At 43.3% G+C, this 26,284-nt stretch overlaps 1 protein-coding gene across 1 annotated transcript in view; it reads left to right on the forward strand.

The window, feature by feature from the left end:
- Positions 1–26,284, forward strand: part of cdc42bpab (CDC42 binding protein kinase alpha (DMPK-like) b) — a 71,808-nt gene that overhangs the window by 31,391 nt on the left and 14,133 nt on the right. The window contains 22 exon segments of the mRNA XM_076083552.1: positions 159–242; positions 828–923; positions 2,183–2,331; positions 11,384–11,477; positions 12,215–12,415; positions 12,645–12,783; positions 13,185–13,294; positions 13,865–13,944; positions 14,948–15,126; positions 15,303–15,425; positions 15,649–15,782; positions 16,773–16,894; positions 17,043–17,163; positions 17,388–17,498; positions 17,831–18,078; positions 19,289–19,394; positions 21,739–21,863; positions 22,564–22,669; positions 22,880–23,028; positions 23,179–23,270; positions 23,783–23,859; positions 24,110–24,157. Of these exon segments, the coding sequence (XP_075939667.1) occupies positions 159–242; positions 828–923; positions 2,183–2,331; positions 11,384–11,477; positions 12,215–12,415; positions 12,645–12,783; positions 13,185–13,294; positions 13,865–13,944; positions 14,948–15,126; positions 15,303–15,425; positions 15,649–15,782; positions 16,773–16,894; positions 17,043–17,163; positions 17,388–17,498; positions 17,831–18,078; positions 19,289–19,394; positions 21,739–21,863; positions 22,564–22,669; positions 22,880–23,028; positions 23,179–23,270; positions 23,783–23,859; positions 24,110–24,157 (2,694 nt within the window).

Here is a 26,284-nt window from a genome sequence, read left to right on the forward strand (position 1 = left end):
TCTCTGCTTGCTTCAGGGAGGAGCTTATTGCATCAGTCTGGTATTTTTGCTGCTGGTCTGTGGTTTTAACACGGGTCACATTCTTTGTTTGACTTTGCTGTCACACAAACGACTAAAACGTGTCATTAACACGCCAAACTCTTCTTTCCTCTGTGCAGGTTGCGGTCGTAAAAGTGAGAAACACCGACAAGGTGTTCGCCATGAAGATCCTCAACAAGTGGGAGATGCTGAAGCGAGCTGAGGTGAGCGCCGCTCACAGGCGGTTAAAAGCTTTTGCTGGGGTGCTTTTCGATACGGGGGGGGGGGACCTGTAAAGAAAGTGATGAAGACGATTTATGATTAACCATCCGCACTCAAATCAGGCCTTCATCGCTAAATGCTTTGCAGAACATGTTGCTGCACGAGCTGCCGTTTTTCTCATCGACCTCTTCCTGACAGTCTGACATTCCTGTTGCTCCCTTGGGTCTTTCAATCTTCATGCCTCAAACGTCACAGGCTAAAACTGTGTGTGTGCTAACGCCTCGACATGGGAAACAATGTAGAGCAGCAGATGCACTGGAGCCGGTGCACGCTAAGCATGTAATTGTCAGAACATCAAAGTCCCATAAAGTATTTTTAAATACTGCCATTCAGATTCTGTCCTTCCCAGTACAAGATCAGGGGGCCATATTTGGATGTGGTGTTGATTTCTATTACAAAGCGTTCCATTGAAATTAGGCTTTAAATTTGTGACTTGAGTCTGAGTCATGTGACTTGAATCCACACCTCAGATGGTTACTATAAAGTATTTGTTTATGAAGTAACGTGTTCGCTGCATCTTTCTTTAGACGGCGTGTTTCCGGGAGGAACGGGACGTGTTGGTAAACGGGGACTGCCAGTGGATCACCACCCTGCACTACGCCTTCCAGGACGACAATAATCTGGTAACAGAGCTTTCTCTGTCTCCTCCACTCTGAATGTGTGTGTCCTCATGAGCAGCTAGTTGTTTTTTTTCCACCAACCTTCATAAGTGTATTTCCAGGAATTCCTCTGCCAGGTTTTTAACCTTTCTCTGTGAACTTTTTACCTTTTACTTATCCGACGATCACCCCGCCTCACTTCATATATTTCAGCACATTCATACTTTGGTACTTTCCAAAGTTACAACCACAGTCCTCCACTGAGTAGCTCCACCTGCCAGTTGGTTTATAGAGAACAGCACCACCTCTGCATGATGGCTGGGGACCTGCCAGACGCTGACCACCACATTCACTTCTCACCACAAAGCACAACACGTAGAATGGAACTGCAGGAGATTGGGCAACAGAAGCGAACACGTCCAAAATAACATTTACATAAAAGACCAAAAGAATGACTTTGGAGCTCGCTGACTGGTTGTGGGCCAAGCTCTGCCTCGCTCTCATTGGCTGCTTTCTAGCCTGACAGTCTGTCCTCTCCCTCTCTGTGTGACCTCGAGTTCAAATGCCAGGACTGCTTATCATTCCAACTCCCACAATCTCACAACAAATGCTTTACCCGGGACTCTCCCCAAAGGCTTTAAAAATATACACCACTGCCCGTCCAGCCGTCTATTTTTAGCAAAACCCTCAAAAGTTAAGAAGCGTTTAGGTGCTGGCTGCCTCACAGGCCCTCTGCAGCAATGACAATAGGATGGACTTTTTCCTTGTGTGTGTGACTTCCTTATATTGTTTCTACATCAATCATCTCACTGTTTCACACTGTGCTTAAACTAGAGTATTCCGCCCTCCACCTGGGTTCAAACTTAGCAAATGTTTATCTCACCTGACCGATCAGCTGTTTCTGCTGTCGGCATCTTCTTGGACGTTCCCATAACGTACGGATGCTTGTCTTCATCTCCCGACTACATAAAACATGATTAATACTAGCTTGCATGAAAGAACCAATTAAAACAAAAAACGAATTTCTCTCGTTGATGGTGAGATGACCATGACAACTTCTCCTTCTTTGTTTACTGGCAGACACGCGTAGCCTGTAGCGCCAACTTCTGACCAAACTATGCTGTGGCAGAGTTTATTATCTCCAAACCAGCTGAATAAACTCGCCTAATTCACTTGTTTTTTTTGCAACATTTTAGAAGTTTGCTTGACAATTTAATGGAAACACGGCTCCAGACATTTATGTCTCATTTTCACTCCCTCTGTCCGTCTCCTGGTCTCTCTAGTACCTGGTCATGGACTACTATGTGGGTGGAGATCTGCTGACTCTGCTCAGTAAGTTTGAGGACCGGCTGCCGGAGGAGATGGCCAAGTTCTACCTGGCTGAGATGGTGCTGGCCATCGACTCCGTTCACCGGCTACACTACGTCCACAGGTGAGGAGCAGGCAGAATGTGTGTGTCTGTACTATTAGTGCAGAGGAACAGATGATGGACGGTGCAGTGTGTTGACATGATTCTTGCCGTGTGAGCAGTTTTCCAGCTGTGGGAGTAACTGCAGCTGAATGAAAATAGTGGAGAGTGTATGTGCATATCTTTGTCGTCACTTAAGACAGTCAATACAACTGAGTGGAGTATATCATAGAGGTTATTAGTGTGGGTTCCTGTGTGAACATTCACATTTGAGGTGATGTGTGTGTGTGAGATAAAAATCACTGCTTTCAGATCATTTACTTAAATACAACGACCAATACAACATGTCACCACAAGTACAAATTCTGCATTCTAAATCCTACTTAAGTATTATCACCTGGATGTACTTAGTGTCTATAATCAGTATTTGTATAATAACAATCTCTCCAATGACGATGTGAAGACGAGGTGAAAAGCTCTAAAAAGCCACTGAGCAGCAGACAGACTCCGTTAGAGACTAGCTGGTGGAGCATTTAGCAGCTAAAGAGACAGATTCCTCCCTCAGGAGTTCACCAGCCATGCCACCGTCCCAAAAATAATTTCAACCGCAACCATCAACAATTGTAAATCTTATCATACAGAGCATGAATGCATCATAATGTAACTGATTGGAACCTACGTACGGTAGCCGTTAGCCGAGGTGCTGCCACCGTTACCAGCTCTCCTGCTTTCAATTTCAATTGATTAGTTGTTCACAATGTAATGGGGAGCGTACGGATCGACAAAGGTCCGTTACACCACTACAGCATGGTGGGATTTTCCACACCGTCATGAATACAGACGCTGTGCGTTCTACGATGCTGTATTGATGTGATGTGTTGCAGTGCACGGTACGTGCCACCAGAGTCTCTTTGGTGTTACCGGCAGCTGAGCTCAGAGAGATGGCGACTTGTGTTTTGGGTTTAGTCTTTTTACAAAAGCAGCCGCATGACTTTATTCAGCTGCCAGTCTGCCCCCCCCCCCCCCCCCCACCATCTCTGTGAATAAATAAATGTGACATTTCTCCCGGCTCTCTTGCTACCTGCTGCTGATTAATGTGAAGAGGGTTAGCCCCGGAGTTAGCCACAACTTCTGAAGATGGTCCCGCTTTTAAGGTGGACCAGCTATTCTTATTTTATAGACGAGCAACTCCTACGAGTTTTGCTCAGCTTCCCCCTCACAGCTTGTCTCAGCTGCCCCCTAGTGACCCAAAAACAAAACCACGTATTGCAGCTTTAAAGTAAGAAGCATCCTAAAAACATAACGACATAGATGGCAAAAGCATTTTTCAGCCAACAGAGGATGCCCTTGGGAGCAGGAAGTTTGGCTTTGCCAGACAGGAAGTGGTCACATCGGCATGTTAACACAATTACAATGCTGCATTCGCCGGTGCGCTCGTCAGAGCAATTTAGTTCAAGGGGCAAAGGAAAGGATGGATAGAGAACAAGGGAGGGTCAGAAAGAGTAGGATAAGGCCGCGCTGCTTGGTGGGAAGACTGTTTGGATGTGTCTGCAGTCGCTCTGATCTCTAATACGCCACTGGAAAGTCAGACGGAAAAAAGCGTACTGAGGGACGACAACAGACCTAAACAGAGATGTAGATAGAAGTGTATAAGTAAAGAAAAAGGGAGTGAATGAGAAGGGACCAGGGAGCCACTAATTGCATGGTGTTATCTGGGGGCCGTGGGTGGGGGTTGGCGGCGGAGACGGAGATGGAAGGAAGAAAAAAAAAAAAAAGGGACTGGCAAGAGGACACGGCACCGCTTCTCCTCGTGGACGCTTTGGGACAGTAATGATGGGGTATGGGAGGTGTGTGGGTGGGGGTGTGGTACGGTTCCCTCCCCCCCATGTACCAACCCCCCAACTCCCCCTTTGCTCTCTTTCTCACTTGCACACACGCTCGTGGGAGATTTGCATGCTTGCTTTGCAGATGGGTGGAGACGGCCAGGCAGGTCCCCTGAGGAGGGCGTGTCCTACTGGCTTGTCCCGTGTGATCTCTGTGTGGGTGTGTGTGTGTTTGGGTGCATGAGGGTGTGTGTTAGCTCAGGGATAGTGTGTATGTGGGAGTTCGATGCGTTTCCTTTGCCTCTGATGAAGTTGGAGTACAATGCATTAACCCCGTAATTGAAGACTCTTATGTCCATTAAGAGAAAACCAACCGCCCTCAATTCATGGCTCGCTTTCAGTTCCACCAAACACACACATTGTCACATTTACATGAACATATAGAAGAAAACTCAAACTAAAGTCACTTGGCCTTTCTAAATATCCATGTTAGAATTTCAAAGACAATCGGCATTAACCAGTGAAGAGCTCCCATATCAGTCTGGTCCTGTATGGAGTCAGCATAAATCCCAAATCTGAGCCGCTAGCAGGCATTCACTTCATTTGTCTTGTTTTTTTCTGGCAGATTAGCATTTTCTTCTCCAGTTCCTCATCCTGACATTCAGTTACGCTGGAAAATTCTTGGTTGCTTGTCAGAAGATTCTGTTCTTCGTCTGTTTCAGCTGTGAAGATTTGTTCTGTAGCAAAACACGCTACACAAACCACAAGTAGCTCCTCTTTGTTAAACTGGGATAACTAAACACTCATCGTGCTGACCGGTTCTAACTTTCTCACTAAACACACTCGACGAAACCCTAGCAACATTAAGCCTACAAACTACCCACAATGCAACTCTCTGCTGACGTAACAGGTCACTTTGTAAGAGTGGTTAACCCAATTTTAAGAGATGTTAATGTTTTGTTCTACGATATAAAATACATCAGTAACTTTAGCTGTTCTTACGAGTCTTAAAAAAGGCGGTTTCTAAGAAGTAGTTAAAGGAGACTACTAAACATCATCACGCGAAAGACTCGACCACCTTCAGCTTACTGGTGGATGAGAAGTCATGTGACTGTAGTGTAGTTTCTTTACTTCTGATAATTGCATTCACGCTTCTAAAACCATAAAAGTGGTGTTAATTTGTGAAGGTTATCTTGCTGAACAAAACGTGTAACTTTCATAAATGTTTGTCACAGAGGTTAATCTAGCAATAATCCAAAATGCAATGGAAGAATCACATCGGCTTTTTGTAGAGATAACCAGTGTGAAGCTAACTTCGTGGTTGGCCTGATATACGTCATCCCTGCAGCTCTCTATGGTGCATTATGCTCACCAGATGTAGTGCTCATCAAGTCGTCACGATCTAAAATGGATCGGGAGCTAATGTTTGCCGGGTACCCACTTTGCCAGAGTTATATGTTCCAGGTCCCTGGATGGGACTGAATGTTTCATTTGGTTTGTAAGCTGTAAAAAGAAATGAGACATAAATAAACATTGACATATTCCTGTCATAAGTAAAGAGTCAGAGGAATATTTCACAGTCCTGGTCATCGACTCCAGCTCCCCACCAGGACTCTTCCTGAGGTACTCGAGTATCATCCAGACATAGTGCATAAGATAGATGTGTATATGTATGTACATGCTATGCTTATGGTTATGCAATATTGCCCCAATGAAATTAGAGAATTAAAGAATAAGGCAAGTGTAGAAACACACATTTGTGGTCTCATGGTATTTATCATCATGTTGCCTCACCATAAGTTATATTATTCAGACAGCTAACCTTTTGGTCCAAATGATGCTTTTAGCTCCCCTAATGAGTGCTTTTTTCTCATGTCGCCACAATGCTGGCCCATTTGAAATGAATATCTGCAGTCATGTTGACGCTGATGAAGTTGAAAAGATCCCAAAGTGAAAGAAATGAGGAGCAAAGAGCCTCGGGGTCAACCGTCTGTCCACCTCAGAGTCCCATGAGAACTGGCGTGTGTGAGTCAGACGCAAAGGGAGACTGTGTGTGTGTTAATTTATTCAGTGGTCAGTGATCCGCGTGGCCTCCCAGAGGGGCCGGACAAACGTATCAATAGGCCAACTCAGCATGGCTTTGTGCTGCCGAGCACCACATCTGTCTGCCGAGAGTGAGGGGGTGTGAGTGTGTGTGTGTGTGTGTGTGTGTGTGTGTGTGTGTGTGTGTGAGTGAGTGACACTGCGTGAGATAGGGGGATTCTGATGGAGTGAGAGTGGAGATGGGGGGTTGGTAAAGAGGGACAACAGTGTGTGTAGAGGGACAGATGTGATCCTGGAGAGAGGAGGAGGGACAACAAATGAAATGAGATGTCTTGAGAGGGGCTGACGGTTGAGGGGGGTCTTACTACTGTAGAATACTTTGTTAGAGTGTGTATGCGTGTGCTGCAGTGTGTGTTTTCCTATTGATTGCAGCCTTTGTGTGTGTAATATTGATCAGGGCCAATTGTCTCTTCACAGTTCAGTGAGCTAAAGCCGCATTTCCACCAAGAACTTCCTGGTCATTTTAGTCCCGGGACTACTTTTCGAGGAACTAGAAGATTCCTTCCGCCTTGTTGTGTTGTGTGTGTTTCTATAGCGATCTGGAGACTGCTGAAAGCTGCTGCATAGTATTTAGTAATGCATGTTGAATGTAATGAGGAGGAAAAGGAAATGAAGAGCCTGTGTCTCCACAGTAAATCATCTGTCGAGTGTTTGATGGTTCTTTATTTGTGCTTTAGTAAGTAATTCCGTGAACGTACTTTTTTCTCTCTCATCCACAGCACGAGTTCTCTCTTTTTCTCTCTTTTTAAAAAAAAATTTGTAAAGAAGCCGACGGCAAAGCCTAACTTTACTTTGACTGTCATCAAACAAAGTGAAATGCTGTCCTAAAATGTCCTAAAATGGTCCTCAAGCGGTTCAAGAGTTGAAGCAGCAGCACTGTCTGTGTTTGACCAATCAGTGACAGTCATCCCTGCAAACCCCACCATGAATGTTGCTGTATTTTCAGAAAGTGCTACCCCACTACCACAGCCTTTTTGGGGGGTAAAATGTCCCCTGAACTTAATTTAGACCCTGGTCCCTGAGGTCAAAACACTATGAACACTCAAAGGGTCCTTGTTCATGAGAAAGGAGGAAAAGGGGCTCAAGAGAGATCAGGTCTTTCTGATGTCTTGGGTGTTGGAGGTATTCTCCCCCTGTATAGAAATGGACGCTTGTGATGCCAGATGTCACAGTAGTTCTTTGAAGCATTACTCAACAAGCGCTTGGCCGGAGCCATGTGGACGTGCCTTGTCTGTGCAGTCTCCAGTGTTGCTGCGGGGCCACTTTAGTGTGCGTATTGCGAGGTGGCGTCCAGATGGCCCTCACAGATGGAGGCCGCGGTCTTAAGAGGAGATTACCTCCCGCTATTCTCGTCTCTGCGCTGCTCCTTAAGACCACGGAAGCCCTGTGACACAGTAGCCCAATTAGCTACGCTAACCAGCGTAGCCTAGCACTAGCTTAGCACCGCCGCCTCTCTGGGATTCGTCCATGTGTGGAGGGCTAAACGTGAGTCAGCTCCTGTGCTGTCAGCCTCCGGCGGTGTGAGCTGGGGGCTTGTATGCGGCTGCACTGATGAACAGAGGGCTCATCCCAACAGTCCGTGTGAGGCACATTAAAGGAAAGATCATTTTAAGTGCAGCAGCGGGGGAAAAACGTTGACGTTTGGTGTCTGAGAGAGAAAAAAGGGTTCAGGGAGGTGAAAAAGACACATTTGCTGCTAAACAGGGGGAGTGGGCCGACGGGGGCTTTGCAGAGTTCTAAATGGTTTATCAGCAGCACCAGTACCCCTCTCCCTTACACCCACTGTGCTGCTAGTCCTCCACACACACGGACAGGCGAGGGTCAACTCAACCACAAGTCTCTGGAACAGATTAAGGCTTTCCAGCAATTGAAGCACCTGTGAGTGCATGCGTGTATATACACACACACACACACACACACACACACACACACGTTCACAGTCTAGTCCAAGTGTTCCGGGTGTCATTCATGATTTGTAAGGTCGACCCTTCCCGTCAGGATTGCGTGTGTGCCTGGTGATGGATAGCCACTCTAGTGATCACACAGTCCTGTGTGAAATGAGTCCACATTTATTGAAGTAACAAATTATATCCACATCCTTTGTCACTGTGCAAGTTAAGCTTACTTAACGTATTAGGTATCTTGGAAATAGAAAAATGAGCTGATCAAGTCCTCTGTGTTTATTTTAGCCTTTGTAACTCGACAGACCCAGTACCGGCTCTGCGCATGTGGCTATGAATTGTGATAGAAGATGGTCTATTTATAGAAGATATGCATGTTATACTGTTTTAAAAACATGGGGTTTAGGCTTTAAAGTCTGTAGTGAAGTTTGTAGTCTTATCAGAAAGTATGTAAATAAATATAGTTGTAAAAATGTAAGATTGATCTTAGTGAGCTCAAACAAAGACCGAGAAAGACAGAACTAGTAAAGCCCCTCACTCATAAAACACATGATGCATTAAACTAAACCGGTTATAACCATACCCATGAAATAATCGCAAAAGCATGAAACAAATAAAATAACATTGGATAAAATCCAACACGTAAGAACACTACAGATGCAACACTAGCACCCGTAGTGAAATAAGCAGCAACATCACACGACCCACTAGAGAGTGTGTTAAAACCAATTATTTCACCTGCCGACTGGCCTTTGTCCTCATAAAACTTTTGCAAAGCCGAGCTACTAAAAATATTGAAACCTGCGGTCAAGTTGCTTACTTGTCTTCTTCTTAAGCCTCTTCTGGTGTTTTGGCATGTTTTTGGGCACATTACCGCCACCTGTGGGTCAATGTATTTTGGGTCACCAGCATGATATTACGCGCGCATATTCGTCCGCGTGCACATGCGCAAGAACAACAAAAACAGAGACCCACTCATAAAATCATAGCACTGCAAGAAGTCTAGCACTCCACAGGGGACCATTAACTTATTGTTTGCATTTAATGAGACCGAGTGGACGGCTCTTCTAAAGGCTGAACATGTTCCAAAGCTTCTGTTTACAACATTAGACTGTAAACCAAAAGATGCTTTTCTTTCCGCAGCGAGAATGCCCAAGTGTGTGTCCCAAGCCCTCCATTATGTGCAGAAAGCAAGATACCGTTCTCTCAGAAACATAACAGTCCTCTGTCTTCAAACTCATCTCTCGCTCTGATAGTATGATGGTCAGCATACGTCCCGCCGGTCGTTTGTTTGTGTTAGCGCCTGCCAAGTTCATACTCCAGATCCTTAGCGTGAATGTATGCACTCGTGTACTGTGTGTGTGGGGTCTCCATATAAAATGCTATTTACAGTATCTGCTTTGGAAAGCGATGTCTAATCTGGAAGTCATCTGTGAGCAGTCAAGGTCTTTAAAAAGTAACCCATGATGCAAGCAGTGATTTGGGAACAGTAAGTGTCAATAGTTTTGGAGCCCGACTTTTATGAGTCTACTCAAGTCATATATGTGCACACATTCCTTTAATCTGCGGTTTTATAGGTTGGTGACATAGTGGTGTATCTACAGTGATATCTAAGCCGGCCCCTGCTGCAGCCCCATGAGATGGGACTATTAACACTGCCTTCACATCTGGCTCTCAAGAGGTCTCTAGCTGAAGACAGAAACATCAAAGACAGCTCTTGTCTGCTCACTCTTTTACAGGAAAAAAAAACTCTTGTGATTGTCTCAAGTATTTAGCGAGTAGTTAAGAAGAGTTTAAGGAAAACTCAGATCAGAATGTGTGAATTTCATGAGCTTTAAAGGAAGACCGTACCAACAGAATGACCCTGTGTTATACTGTTTATCCCTTGAATTCTTCAAGAATTCTTTCTTTTCTATTTCATCCACTTGTGATTCGTATCTATTAGTATGCGATGGGTGTGTGCGGGTGTGTGTGTGTGGGGCTGCACGCTTGTGTTGGGCATCAGGTTTATTATTTTAAGCAGAGTCATGCTCACATTACTGCACAGAAATAGCAGCAGCTCGTGTGTGTGTGTGTGTGTGTGTGTGTGTGTGTGTGTGTGTGTGTGTGTGTGTGTGTGTGTGTGTGTGTGTGTGTGTGTGTGTGTGTGTGTGTGTGTGTGTGTGTGTGTGTGTGTGTGTGTGTGTGTGTGTGTGTGTGTGTGTGTGTGTGTGTGTGTGTGTGTGTGTGTGTGTGTGTGTGAGAGACCTTGTGTATTGAGCCGCATCGTGGTCCTCTGTGTTGATAACAGGGCCTCAGACACGGGGCTGGACGGGGTCTGCCCTCAGTGGAATGGGCAGGCAAAGACAGAGGCTATATTTAGCCTCGATGGTGAGACACAGTGATGTCTCTGTTTCATACCAGTCCAGGCCAGCGATCATTGGGGACATTTAGTGTGATTTAACAAATATTATAACATGGATTCAAACCACAGATGAGTTCAGTCACAGATGAAACGGAAGCAAACAAAGCTTCTTCTTTTTTTGACTCGAGTAGCACAAGCTGAGAACCCCCCCACCAGAGACCAGACTAGACCAGAGATCTACACCAGCACCCACATTAGACAACATCACCAGCAGCCCGACACAAACCACCTGTCAGCGACCACCTGTTAAACACACTGCAGGGCCTCCTGCACCTTATTCCCTTTAGGATACCTTCCTAATAGTTTGTTGCTACCTAGAAAGAGAAGTTGCGATGGTTACTTACAGGAAGTAAACAAATGTTTCATAATGTTGCAAATAATGCAAAACTAGCACAGAGCTACTTTTTGGATTAATCTATCAGCTAACAGCGTAGCAATGCGTCCTACCAGCTGGAGTCAAGCCAGAGTCTGTACCTACGTTACAAACAGTAGTGATGCAGAGCATCCCTGCATGCATGTTGAGGGGGAGATCTGTAGTGGCTGCTGTGTGCACACATGAAAGAATGTGTTGTCAGTCTCTGTTCACAAACTGGGGAGTCTCTTTCGTGAGTGGGAGTGTGTTTGTGTGTGTTTTTAAAAGCTGCGTACCGTGTGCACACACTTTGTGCACTGCTAATTCCCACAACATTTTCCAGTGTTGATTCTTTCCTGTGGTCAATTTAGATTTGTCACGCCGCTGATAAATGGGCAAGGGGGTGAAATTACACTTAATTGAATCATAACTACATCTCTACATTTCCTCTAATCTGAGGACTCGCTTGCTCACTTTGTCTTCTCTCCTTCAGGGACATTAAGCCCGACAACATTCTGCTGGATATGAACGGCCACATCCGCCTGGCCGACTTCGGCTCCTGCCTCAAGCTCATGGAGGACGGGACGGTACGTGTTTTCTTTTTTTACCACACTGCTGCTGATGCCTCCTCCTCCGGTCCAAAGCAAACAAACCAGAGCTTTACTGACCTCCTCGTCAACCCCCGGGGGTCTCCCAGGAGGAGTGTGTGGTTCAGCTGCTTGGCTGTGCCTGCAGTTTATGATTCAGACAGAGAGAAGAAATGTTCCCCTCAGGTGTTGCACAAGAGAAGAACGACAGGATGAAATAGATGAGCAGAGTATGTCCCTCCGATGTTAATATAGTGATGAGGTTATGTGATCATTTGGAAAAATAAATGTAGGGCTTGTTGGACGCTTCGTCTCGGACTAAAACGTCTAGATTGAAGCTTTGAATCATGATAAGAATGCAGTTCATCTGCAACCTCCTGAATAATATAGAGCCAACATCTGCCTTTTCTCTTCCACTGTGGCACCGCTTTGATTTTAATTCCAGATTCAGCATCAAATGTGCACTCTAAATATTGCTTTGATAAAATAAAAACAGAGTTCTTAAAACAGTTTGTAGACCAGGGCAATCATCCTGTAGTGGAGGGCTGAGAGCTCAATATGCTCTTTGTTTGGCGGTGGTATTCATCGTGCATGCTTCCTGGACTTCAGCCTGTAACTCATCATCATCATCATTACTTTCATTAGCGTGCTGAACCTGGACATCGAAGTTTATTGCATCTTCGTGTGTAGGATTTTTAGGATCAGGTCTTGACTTTTGCTTTTGTCCACTCTTCCAGGTCCAGTCCTCCGTGGCGGTGGGGACTCCCGACTACATCTCCCCAGAAATCCTCCAGGCCATGGAGGATGGGAAAGGCAAGTATGGACCTGAGTGCGACTGGTGGTCCCTGGGCGTCTGCATGTATGAAATGCTGTACGGGGAGACTCCTTTCTACGCAGAGTCTCTGGTGGAGACCTATGGGAAGATCATGAACCACAAGGTGAGCTCGTACAGTTGATTTTACGCTGCTTCTCTGTAGGTGTAAATGACATGCTAATACCATTGCCATGACATATCAATGCTGCAGTAATGGAGTTTCTGATCATAAAGTAGAAACAAAGTGACCAGTGGGCGTGCATGGATAGAGGCCCCCTGTCTAGAAATGTGAAGGCTAAAAAAACCAAGTCAGATCTCTGCTGCCTCTAATGCACACATCCCGTCTGGCACAGGAGCGCTTCCAGTTCCCACAGCAGATAACAGACGTGTCGGAGGACGCCAAGGATCTAATCCGCAGGCTCATTTGCAGTCGAGAGCACCGATTGGGCCAGAACGGCATTGAGGACTTCAAGCACCACCCCTTCTTCATTGGTACAGTCCAACGTCGCAAATGTCACCATGTGTACCCTGATTTGAGTGCTGTTTCCTTTTCCATTAACATTTATTAATATGCCCTTTTGGGGTTCTTAAATCCTTAAATCCTCTTTTTGTGCATTGCATTTTTTTGTGTCTTATTTGTGCAAATAAGTGAAACCATAGATGTATACTTGAACTTCATGTGATGTACTGCATGTATTGTAGTATATTGAAGAATGCCTTTTCAACAGAATGTGACAAAGATGATAAAATCAGAAGAAGTTGACTTTTAAAAGGTTTAATACATTTCCAGCATCAATATTTAGCGTTGATAGATTTTTGCCACTATTTTGTGCTTATTAATAAAGGAGTTGTGTATCATCCTGTGTTGTAAGTGTGACCGCTCTTGTGTTCAGGCATTGATTGGGAAAACGTTCTCGCGTGCGAGGCCCCCTACATCCCAGAGGTCAGCAGTCCTACTGATACCTCCAACTTTGATGTGGATGATGACTGCCTGAAGAACTCGGTGAGGGGGTTGTTATTCATATTGTTCATTATCACGTGTGTATATATATATATACCGTATTTTCCGCACTATAAGGCGCACTTAAAAGCCTTTAATTTTCTCAAAAAACGACAGTGCGCCTTGTAATCCGGAGCGCCTTATATATGGATCAATTGGTTAATTGGTTGATCCATACTGGTTGTACACGGCGCTCTGTCAAAATGTTTCAGTACGACTGGTAAACTACAAAGCCGCACCGCGGTAAACACCGGTACTGTGCTTACTCCTAGTCCAACACCACTTGTGTGTATAAAGACCCCAAAATGGCACCTTTCAAGAGACACGCTTACGACGCTGAGTTAAAACTCGTTTTATACGTAAGTTGAACAATTTCAACGTTTGACTGTAGTAGCTTCTATTCTATGCGCCTTATAATCCGGTGCGCCCTATATATAAAAACAGTTCTAAAATAGGCCATTCATTGAAGGTGCGCCTTATAATCCGGTGCGCTTTATAGTGCGGAAAATACGGTATATATATATTAGAATTAAAAGTCTCACTTCTCTCTCATGTTTCCTAATAATCTTTCAGGAGACCATGCCCCCTCCCTCTCACACTGCCTTCTCTGGCCACCACCTGCCCTTTGTGGGCTTCACCTACACCAGTAAATGGTAAGTGCCAAAATAGATTATATATAGAGGATTATTTTTAACCACTGCCTAAATTTAGACTTGGTGTCTTCTTTTTTGGGAAGTCGTCCTCCACACGTCATGATTATGATTAGTGGATCTTTAGTGGACAGATGAAATGAAGCAAAGGCACCGTTCTGCTCCAGTATTCTTCAAGTTTTTTTTTGTTTTTTTTATGTCTGTACAGTATTTTCTGATTTATTTAATGCTACTAAGAAATATCCAAAATTTCCTCTGTAAAAATGTTTGACTCGAACATATCAATGCAATGAAACAATCATTTTGAACCTGGCTTTATCCAATGATCAGATTTCTCTTCTGGAAATGATACAAAAATACAAAAAAATAATTATTAAAAATAAGAAAGTTTCATGGTAATATCTTTGAGTTAGAAGTTTGACCATATTCACCTGTAGGGTCTCCCCTTTAATAAATAGAGAAGTGTGGCACCTTGTCACAGTCTAGCATGAAATGTAATTAGCCATTCTAAATGGTCAGCCTGCTCCTCATCCATCTAAAGAGGTGTAGGAGTGCTGAAGTAGCCTCCCTCCCTAATAAGGTGGTGTTCACACTGAAGGCTACCCGTGAGAAAGCAACAAACCCACCACTTACTTTCTTATCTCTTCAAGGCTCAGTGATAACGGCCTTTTCCACTCTTTCTTTCTCTCCTCTTCCCCCCGTTCTGTCTCTCTCTCACACATCTTCCTTTATGTCGCTGTCATTCCTCCCTCTCCCCCTTCCTCCATGACTCAACATCCTCTCCACGTTCAACTCGTCTCCATCTTTTGTCGTCCACTTCTCTTTCCTGTTTCCCCTCTCCTGCTGTTTCCCTCCGGTCTCTTTCCCTCCCTTAACTTTCATATTGAATGTTTGTATACTGTTAAAACCACATTATGCTCATTTATCCCCACTCGTTTCATCACCCATTCCCACCGGTACGGTTCTCATGCCTCCTACACCTTTTCCCCGTCCTCCTCCCCTGTAGTTCCCTATCTGACCGGGCTTGCCTGCGACAGCTGGCGGGGGAGTCGGGTAAGGCGGGCCAGGACCAGTTGGACCTGGATGTCCAGCGCAGCCTGGAGGACAGCCTGGCCACAGAGGCCTATGAGAGGAGGATCCGCCGCCTGGAGCAGGAGAAAGTGGAGCTGAGCCGCAAACTGCAAGGTGAGGCTGACGAAACGGCTCGTCTTTGCAATTTGAGGCGGAGAGAGAGAAGAGACGCATACTGTACTTTCATTGGTCTAACTGGAATGCAGACAAAGTTTAATCGCATATTAGCGCAACTTTTTAAAAAGTATAACAAGGCACGAAACTGATGCCTCCTACCTGACCGGTTGCAGAGGCGACTCAGACGGTGCAGGCCCTGCAGCACCCAACAGGAGAGGGCCCTCCCAGCGCCAACAAGGAGGTGGAGATCAGGAGTCTGAAGAGTGAGATCGACGTCCTCAAGAAGCAGATCGCTGGTCAGGATGTTTCTGTTTTTGTTCATATTTAGTTCAGCTCAGTAGTACAGTAGTTTTCATACACCCGCTAACCGAAGGGGACATTCGCTCCGCCAGATTTTGAGATTAATAAAACTGTGGAGTATTTGTAAACCTTGGAAACAAACTAACACAGCCACAGTCAAATTATGTTACAAGCTAAAGTAACGTTTCATTCCGTTTGAAACCTTTGTATGTGTGTCAGACTCGGGCCAGCTTGAGAAGCAGCTGGAGGACGTGTCGCTGGCCCGCAGGGACCTGGAGGACTCATCGAAACATGCCAAGACTCTGGAGAGACGGATGAAGAGCGTTGCACAGGAGAAGGATGACATGCACAAGGTAGAACCAGCAGTGTTCTGTCTGTGCATGGGTTTTGTATATTTATTTAAATACTGTGCCCTAATTATCTATAGTAACAAAAATGTAGCACTTTGTCTCGAGGGACAACAATGCTTCAAAAAGTACTTCAGTGGTATTTTATTTTTTTAAACTTTTTTGAAGAATTGTGCCGGTAACTGAAAGGCATCCGATAAAGCCTAAAATACTGGATCAGGTATCAGCGAGCATGTGAATCTATGCACTGATGCAATTTTGCGTAATATTATCATTTATCAGCTAATTTATGCTACAGAGGAAAAACAACTATAATACTGGCGACCCGATCCGTACATCCTGAGTGATGCCACTGTACATGTGGAACCAGTACTACACATCTGTAGTTAAACCCTCTCATGCACCCTATGTTTCCCTCATAGTAATACATCGTGAACAAGTCTAGCTACTTAACGTTAGCAGCACAGTCCTGCTCAGCTAAATATTGGAACTAACAGCTGGTAACAGAGGTTGCATTCTGTTACACTGTGATGTGTTCAAGCTCAACGCTTGGGCAAAGTTCAATTATAACCTTATCAAGATGTGTTCAAATGTAATATTTTGAACACATCCAGTTGTTTGAAGGAGCTGTTTTCACAGCAATATAAAATAGATATTAGAGGGAATGATGACCTGTGTAACTTTTTTGTTTTAACACACTGGTATCAGATTGGTATTGTGTATCAGCCGATTTGCAAGTTCAAGTATCTGCAGTACTTTCTGTAATCAAAAACACTTTTCTTCACATGAGCACTTAAAAAGAGAACCTGAACTAAAGCGATTCCTACAAACACACCATCAATGTTAATATAAAAACCAGACTGCTCAGCTTTGATTTAAAAAAAAAAAAAAAAAAAAAAGGGTCAATTCAACCATTCTTGGATTGAGATTAATTGTCCTAGGAGTCACTGTAAGAATCTAAATGTGTGTTGACATCCTCCTTTTTTGTCTGGCCAGGATCTTCTGGAGGCCAATGAGAAGCTGAAGTCTCAGTCCAAAGAGCTGAAGGAAGCTCACAGCCAGAGGAAACTGGCCATGCAGGAGTTTTCTGAGCTTAACGAGAGACTCACAGACCTCAGGTAGGATCACTGCTCCAGACCCTTCCTCAAAACAAACACTAGTTTTTGAATGCCATATTTGTTAGTCTACTCTAGGTGGTCATATACTTGCTCAGAGTTTCTCCTTATTTCCGTTTTTCCCTCACCTTTGACTGAACATTTCTCCCAGGTCGGTAAAGCAGCGCCTGACTCGCCAGGTGCGCGACAAGGAGGAGGAGATGGAGAGCAATGGTCAGAAGGTCGAGGCTCTCCGCCTTGAGGTGCGAAAGGCCGAGAGGGGCAAGAAGGAGGTAGAGTAGTCTCCCTGTGGTTGCTAGCACACCCTGTTCTGTCTCCATCCACTGGTTGGTGCACAATTCAAGCTTCTACTGCGTTCTGTGTGTTGTAGAAATATTTACAGATCTCCATGAATATTTAGACGGTAGATTAGAAACGATGTCGCGGTGACTGTAGAATGGGAAATGGTGTATCGTCTATGCTCGCCTCCAAATTAGAGTTTTTCTGCTCGAATCAGATGGAGGTGCAGGCGGAGGAGCGGGCGGCGGAGGCTCAGAAAGAGAGGAAGCTGAGGGAGCGTAACGAGCAGTACAGCCGACAGCTGGAGGAGGAGCTGGAAGGGCTGAAGGTAAGTGTGCCAACAAACACAGCTGAACACGACCCTGTCCGTCTACGGAGCCTCTGTGCATCCTTAAAAGATAACACTTTAGACCAGAAGCTTTAGACAGCTGTGTGTTTGGTCTGTGCTAATCTCTATAAAGAGATTCAGTACTCTCATGTAGAGTCTGGAGGTTCTGGTTTCCCCTTGCCCCCTGAAGCTTATCTGTCATCAGACCAATGGTTGATGGCTTCTGAGATTGGCTCTGTACTTATTGATCCTTCCACACTCCTTTCTCCATACTTTACTTATCTTCATCTCACCCCGCCCCCTCCACTTTTCTGCATCTCCTCACCACCCAGGTGAAGCAGGCCGGCTCCTCTGCTGGCCCGGCCTCGGCGGACCAGACCCAGGAGGTGGGCCGCCTGCGGGGGGACCTGGAGAAGAAGACGGTCCTGTACGAGGAGGAGTTGGCACGCAGGGAGACTCAGCACGGCACCGAGCTGAAGGCCCTGCGCAAGGAGCTGCGGGACGCCGAGGGCCAACACCTGGCGCTGCAGAAAGAGATCCTGATGCTCAAAGACAAGCTGGACAAGACTCGCCGTGAGAGGTGCTCTTTTCCTTCTGTTTTTTCATCCGATCAAGGCACATGTCTTTTATGTTTTTTTTACTTCTGTATTTCTGGTTTCGTGGAGTCCAATATCTGGGCTGTCATGATGTTATTTTTGTTTCCTTTATTGTCTTTTCCAGTGATGATTGCGTGAGGTAATTACCATCCTATCAACAAGTCCCTGTCTGGTTTTAATGTGTAGTAACTGTGAAGTGCTGTTTCTTTTGAATAGTTATATTTGGTTATAATATTAACCCAACCAGAGAATACATCCTGATGCAGGTAACCTCTTTGCAAGGGTTTTCAAATACTTTCAACGCTCCATATTGACCCCTGTTTCTCAGGAGGTGCATTTAGATCAAGAGTGCCATTTCAAAGATGGTTTCTACTGTTTTAGAGAACCCGTCTACTGATGAAATGGTTGCTGATATGATGGATATTTTAACACAGTTCTCTTGTCAAGCCTCTGAATGTGAGCTGCTGATGTTTACCTCAGTGGGTCACATCCTGAGCCAGGAAGCTGAAGTTGAAAGCAAATACCCGAGTGAGGCAGTAACAGTGCTGTCGAGATGATACATCGTCATTTTACATGTTTATGTAAATCTTGGGTTTATTTCTGAATTGAAACACAATGGCAATTTATATATCTTATTGTGACTTAAAGTGTAGATTTGAATGGTATAATTAGGATGAAAATGGTTGGATGTGTAGAAAAATCTGTCAAAATGTGCCAACTCGGATATTAAAATACCAAGAAATCAAAATGAGTAACTTATTATTCTGCTGCAGACTCCCTGGTAGGTACTCGGGGCACCTGATCCCATGTTGAAAACCGCTGGATTAATCACATTTAATAAGATGTTGTTATTAAGGAGAAAGCTTTCGAGCTTTGTTTTTGTGCCCTGTAGCATAACTTCCCTGCCTGGTGTTACTGACACATTATTCTCACTGCTTTCTAATTAGTTTTATAACACACCGCCGTATCAGATTCTAACTGCATTAATGTGTTTGGGCTGAATAACGGTGACCTGGTTTTAGCACCAAGCCGTGGATTTAGGTCTTAGAGGAAATGTGTGGAGTCTGAGGCCCACACACCAACATATGTAGGACAGATGAGGCATTCAGAGGAGGTAGACTAAGAGATTGGTAGTTTTCAGTTGTAAGTGTTCAGTGTGACGAGCTTAACAATCGGCGTGTGTGCTTCCTCCAGCCAAAGCGAGCGGGAGGAGTGTGAGACCGAGTACAAGCAGAAGTACGAGAGGGAGAGAGTCCTGCTCACTGAGGAAAATAAGAAGCTGTCCAGTGAACTGGATAAGGTAAGAGATTTGTTTACATGCACACAAAGTAAAACAAAAATCACTCGGGTTAAAAGCTGTGAAGTGATCTGTTTATCTCTTATCTCTCTACCACACACACACACACACACACACACACACACACACACATGCACACACAAAAAGAAAATACAATTCCCTAACCCCAAGTAACCCGGCCCAAACCCTTTCATCACATTCCTCTCTCTCAGCTATGCCAAAGAAATCACGGTTCAATATCCCACATGAAAGCACTCTGTAGCTTCCTGCACATGCAGATGGAATGGCTCTCTGGATTTCTCTCTATTGACTTTGGAATTAGCTGTTGGAAGTTCAAGAAGGCTCCGAATTTAAACAATGTCTGAGGAGCGGGAGGCATTTTGACATATGGAATAAAATGTCAGTGTTGTTTTTAAAGTCTGCAACTGATAAAATGGAAAGTATCTGGATGAAATGGAGCCAGTATGGATGTGGCTGCCACCAGAGTGAAAGCACACGTCACGCTACATATTTAATGCATTATTCTGTTATTTCATATTCTGAAAAACGATATTTATAAAAGCTTAAGAACTCAGATTAGCACAGATTAGATGTTTCTGTATGATTTGCTTCTCAGTACAAAACAGTCCTTGAATACGTTTGGAGAGCGTGAAAATATTATTGTTTGACTCGTCTTATCTTTCAAAGGAAGGCGCTGAAGCTCAACTCTGTTTGTTTAGTAGCAAAATCAGGCTTCAATTCAGAATGTCTTTACGTGCATGTTCTCAGAGCGGGGAAACCTCTGCAGTTCAATTTTCACTGTTGACAAGTTCAAATTGGTGATGGGTGTGGAGTAATAACGCAGAAAGTCCAGCTCTGCTGTAGCAGTTCAGCCAGACATGAGACTCTTTTCACTGCGTGTTTAGAAGTGAACAGGAGCTTTAGATAAGTTCCTCTTGCAAGAATGTTTTTGCATTCTGATTCTAAATCTTTGTTTGCTCGTACGAGTCTTTCAATTCAGATCCACCAAACTCCACAAACCTGCCCGTAAAATATTAGTAGAAAATCTTTAAGGCTCTCATAAAATTGGCAAGCCATGATGTACATCACGCTGCAAAATAATTTCCTGGTGTCTGATGGTCATTTCCAAACCTGTGCAGACATCCGTGTGATACTCCATCACATCTGTGCACTAGAGCCTCATTTTCAAACACGATCCACTGACTAGCGTGACATTTTGATACAAGTCAAACTCCAAAACCAACAGACCAAATAAGTCAAGATGTACTTGATTCATTGTGTGACAGATGTTGTTGATATATTTGCAGATATAAATCAAATCCACATACATTGGACCTTATGCAAGAACATTTCTCTAATTATTTTGTACGAGTGTGCCACTTCAAGGACTTCTCGTAATGCGAGGAATGACATGGGTTCCCACCTAAGAAAATATGACAAAATACCAAGAAGTTGGTGAAAGTTTTCGTAAATCACTCGTACAAGCTATTTAAGAACGAATCTGTTGGCATGGGGGGGTTCCCGCATGAGGCCCATGGTGTTTCTGATGAGGTGTGGCGTCTGTGTTTCTATTAGCATCATTACTGGGAGTCCATTTTGGAATGCAGCATATGTCATTTAGTGGGCTCCTACTCAAAGATTTACAGCACATGCCAAAAAAGCAAATATTTATTTCAGTTCCATGTTTGTGTTCATTACAGCGGCTCGAAGGCTTTTTCCCAAAAACACTGACATTATTTTATGACCGTGACCGACCACATATATTCCAAACGTTAGCGACCAGCTCCAGGATTGGAAAGCCATTGCAAAACAAAAATAACTTACTATTTTAACATACACATTACATCAGTCTTTAAAGTTGCCTTACACTAAAAAAGAAAATGTGCCCACAAAGCAGGTATTCCAGCAAACAATGGGGCAGTTTTACACTTGTAATGACACAACTTCTTTGAGGTTAATGACCTTTTTCTTTGTGTAAGTGCGTGTGCGTGTCTGGGAGTCCACACACCTCCTTAGCAGCCTTGTAGTCTAGCAGGGTTGAGCACCTGGGAGTTAATTCCTACCAACTGTCATAACCTTCAACAATACAATGATTCATCCTCCATATTGAACCAGTCATCATGTTCAAGGCTGAGCACCTTCACTTGTAGTCATGCAGCAACGACACCTGTTACACTCATTACACAGTAGTACGTTCCCGTGATGTAATGCCAGTCTATTTCTATATAAATTAATCCATTTAGCACATGTCACAGTTCCTAGAGAGCTTTACAGCTCTACGCTTTTTAGTATGATGTTGAATATGATCTGTTTTCATTACTCGTGTGTATGTGCGTTTTCCCCTCAGCTGACCAGCATGTTTGAGAAGGTGAGCAGCTCCAACAGGCAGCTGGAGGACGAGATGAGGGAGCTGGCTGACAAAAAGGAGAGTGTAGCTCACTGGGAGGCCCAGATCACGGAAATCATCCAATGGTGAGACACACACACACACACACACACAAGCACGGACTTTCTCCAACGACCACAATACTTGCTGAGGCACATACTTTCCCATTAATGCTTGAGCACAAGCTGAAACACAGCTATGTTCAGTCAGCCACACACACACACACACACACACACACACTCCCATGCTGTTTAGTAGGGTATTGGGTACCTCCATTCAATATAACTGCAGCATTTCTCACATGCCTTCAAAGATCTTAGTGCTACTTGACCCTCCCTTCCTCTCAGATCACTTCCCATTGCAACTGACACCTCGCCAGCTGCTCAGCTTCTTTCTGTTGGACAAACCCCGCAGTCCTCACATAGCACACAATCCCTCACACACACACACACACGATACATCCATTCAGATGCACATACACCAATGCACACACTCACATTCCAAACATGCACATACAAATGCTGAGCCTGGAATGCATTTTTAGAAGAATTTAGTGATGCATGTTGCCCCCTGGTGGAGTAGCTGTGCTGCTGCAGTGGACAAACTGGATCAGTTAGTGGGTGGTATATTATACGTAGTCCTTATCGTTAACAGTCTGAACAGTTATGAGGTCCTTTTTTCAGGCCTTCAGTATTAATGGTTATGGGTGAAAGTATGTCTTTGGAATGTCTTTGCATGTATAGTAATGCAAATATGTGCATTCGTGCGTGTGTGTGTTTTCTGCAGGGTGAGTGATGAGAAGGATGCTCGGGGCTACCTGCAGGCTCTGGCCACTAAGATGACAGAAGAGCTGGAGGGACTGAGAAACACCAGCCTGGGAGCGAGAGCCACGGTGACATATACACACACACACACACTCTCTGTCTCAAACTACGGTAGAGGCTGTTAAGTCAAATGAAAAATCCTCTATTATTTAGATGCAGGCTGTAATTAAGATAGAGATGATGAATGTCCTCCTCCTGTACTCCTCCTCTCTCACTTCTCCTTCCATCTTTTACCGTTTTTTGTTTCATTTACTAACTTTCTTTCCTCTGTGTTCCAGGACATGCCGTGGAAGATGCGGCGCTTCGCCAAGCTGGACATGTCGGCCCGTCTGGAGCTGCAGTCTGCCTTAGACGCTGAGATTAGAGCCAAGCAGGGCATCCAGGATGAGTTGAACAAGGTCAAGGCCAACAACATGTCCACAGAATGGTACGGATACTTTGTAACATCAGTGAAAACATGAATTATTCAAAAACAAATTCACTGAAAAACATTAGTTTTGTTGTTTGTTTCTTAAAGAAAAAAATCTTTGTGAAAATCTGGATAGTATGTGACTCATCGTTGTCTGTGAACCACCAGTAAACTGCAGGATGTGGAGAGTAAGAACCAGGAGCTGCTGGCCGAGATCGACAGGCTGAAGAAAGAGACGGAGGAGCTGCGGCTACGAAGAGGTACGACTGACAATATATCAAACAACCTCCGTTTTCTAGTCACCATAATGCACAAAGAATGACGTGGCAAATGTGTTGATGTATATATTTATAATTTCTACTGTGGCCCCTAAAGTGCTAATGGCCCATTGATGCAGACAAAAACATACCCTTGCTATTGTTATAATACATTTTTCAAATACAGTGGTCTTTGAAAATACATGGAAGGATACGTTATATTGACGTCCTGATGGTTGAATGGACACGGCACACTGAAACTTTTCGTGAGAGATTCTCTGTAAAAGGAGGGATAACTACACCAGGGACCCAAATTAGAGGGTTTTGCGTCAGCAGCCCTATTTTAGAAATACAACCATGTGCTATGTACATGAAATGTATTGTTACTAAGGTCATATGAAACACCCCCCACGTCTGAGAAATGGTCCTGTGACTCATTTTGTTTAAGTCACCCTTTGATGTCTTAATATCACTACTTAACCACCACGATTGTGTTATTTGTTCTGTGTCTGTAGGTGTCAAGCACCAGGATTCCCAGAATTCCTTCTTGGCTTTTCTCAACGCCCCCACGTCAGCGCTAGACCAGTTTGATGTAAGTATTCAGGACAAAAAATCCGAACAGAGGCTGATATGTGATCAACCCTAAATCTGTCTGCAATTAAAGATTTGAAATCTATGCTCATAAACAACCTCAAAATCATAAATCTGCAGTAAATAAAATTATATCTGTGCTTTTTCTTCATGCTTTTATGTTGGTTTCTTTGTTCACATACATTTCTTGAGATCTTTATTTTTGTTCTATCCTTTTGGTTGTTTCCTTGCTTCATTCTCTGGTACATCAGGACTCTTATTCCTCATCCTCATCTTCTTTAATTGAGTTTTGGGAAGACGTAAGTTTCTCTTGATTAGGCAGAGGTCTGTGTGTGTGTGTAGCAGTAGCTGTATGCTGTAGGACTCTGAGTATTTTATTAGCAGAGAAAAACGAAAGACAGGATAGATCTCTGTCTCCATATTGCGTCTTGTGAGTTTGTGCCTGTGCATCAGTGTAACTGAGAGCAGAACCACTGCAAAAACTGTCAGTCCTTTCATTTTAACAAGGTCTAAATCTTATTTTTTTTACTACAAGTACAAAATACATGCAATGAGATTAATTAATGTGCTTCTAATTCACATTAATTAATTTGCTTCTAGTGCATATACTTGTTAAGATTGTGTTGTTTTTTTTGCAGTATGCTGCCATTTTATTCTGTTGCTTGCTAGTTCGTTTAGGCCAGTGGGCTAGTTGAATGGCTTTGTATTAGCTTTCTGGTGCTAGAACAGAACCACTACGTACATTTTCTAAATCCCCTTTCCTCTATTGTTTTATCATTTTTGTAGCCAGAAAGAGAACTTGAGTTGTCGCTGTGCTCCATGTTTGCTTTTCCAGCTCACTTCCCATCACCATGTGTATTTTTTCCATTTGCACCCATCCACCCTTTCCAGCCTCTGTCCTCATCTCAACTCTGGTGGACATACAGTAGTCTAACGCAGTGATTCCTAACTTGGGGAACTGTTCCCCAGGTTGTACTTGAGCAATTGCCAGGGAGCATGTTGAAAGCTCAACTAATTAACTCATCTGAACTAAACTAAGTCAACTACAATATATAGAAATTGTGATTTAATTGAAGAAATGCATCTACAATTTTTGTTGTGGAGACAAATAAACAAAAAAAAATCACAAACTAGTGTGATCTTAAGTTAATTTGATATAGCAAGTAAGCTGCCAATCAATCTGAGTCAGATAAATGGTTGAAATAGTTAGCTAAAAGTAATGCATAAATGGGTGAAATAGTTAGCTAAAAGTAATGCATAAATGGGTGAAATAGTTAGCTAAAAGTAATGCATAAGTGGTTGAAATAGTTAGCTAAAAGTAATGCATAAATGGGTGAAATAGTTAGCTAAAAGTAATGCATAAATGGGTGAAATAGTTAGCTAAAAGTAATGGATAAATGGGTGAAATAGTTAGCTAAAAGTAATGCATAAATGGGGGAAATAGTTAGCTAAAAGTAATGGATACATGGTTGAAATAGTTAGCTAATAGTAATGGATAAATGGGTGAAATAGTTAGCTAAAAGTAATGCATAAATGGGTGAAATAGTTAGCTAACAGTAATGCATAAATGGGTGAAATAGTTAGCTAAAAGTAATGCATAAATGGGTGAAATAGTTAGCTAAAGGTAATGGATAAATGGTTGAAATAGTTAGCTAAAAGTAATGCATAAATGGGTGAAATAGTTAGCTAAAGGTAATGCATAAATGGGTGAAATAGTTAGCTAAAGGTAATGGATAAATGGTTGAAATAGTTAGCTAAAAGTAATGCATAAATGGGTGAAATAGTTAGCTAAAGGTAATGGATAAATGGTTGAAATAGTTAGCTAAAAGTAATGCATAAATGGGTGAAATAGTTAGCTAAAGGTAATGGATAAATGGTTGAAATAGTTAGCTAAAAGTAATGCATAAATGGGTGAAATAGTTAGCTAAAGGTAATGCATAAATGGGTGAAATAGTTAGCTAAAGGTAATGGATAAATGGTTGAAATAGTTAGCTAAAAGTAATGCATAAATGGGTGAAATAGTTAGCTAAAGGTAATGGATAAATGGTTGAAATAGTTAGCTAAAAGTAATGGATAAATGGGTGAAATAGTTAGCTAAAAGTAATGGATACATGGTTGAAATAGTTAGCTAAAAGTAATGGATAAATGGTTGAAATAGTTAGCTAAATGTAATAGTTAGCTAAAAGTAATGCATAAATGGGTGAAATAGTTAGCTAAAAGTAATGCATAAATGGGTGAAATAGTTAGCTAAAAGTAATGGATAAATGGGTGAAATAGTTAGCTAAAAGTAATGCATAAATGGGTGAAATAGTTAGCTAAAAGTAATGGATAAATGGGTGAAATAGTTAGCTAAATGTAATGGATAAATGGGTGAAATAGTTAGCTAAAAGTAATGGATAAACGGCTGTGTTGGTTATAAAACAAGA

Source organism: Anarhichas minor, unplaced genomic scaffold, assembly GCF_050575085.1.
Source record: "Anarhichas minor isolate MPS153535 unplaced genomic scaffold, ASM5057508v1 ptg000136l, whole genome shotgun sequence".
Classification (NCBI taxonomy): Eukaryota; Metazoa; Chordata; class Actinopteri; order Perciformes; family Anarhichadidae; genus Anarhichas; species Anarhichas minor.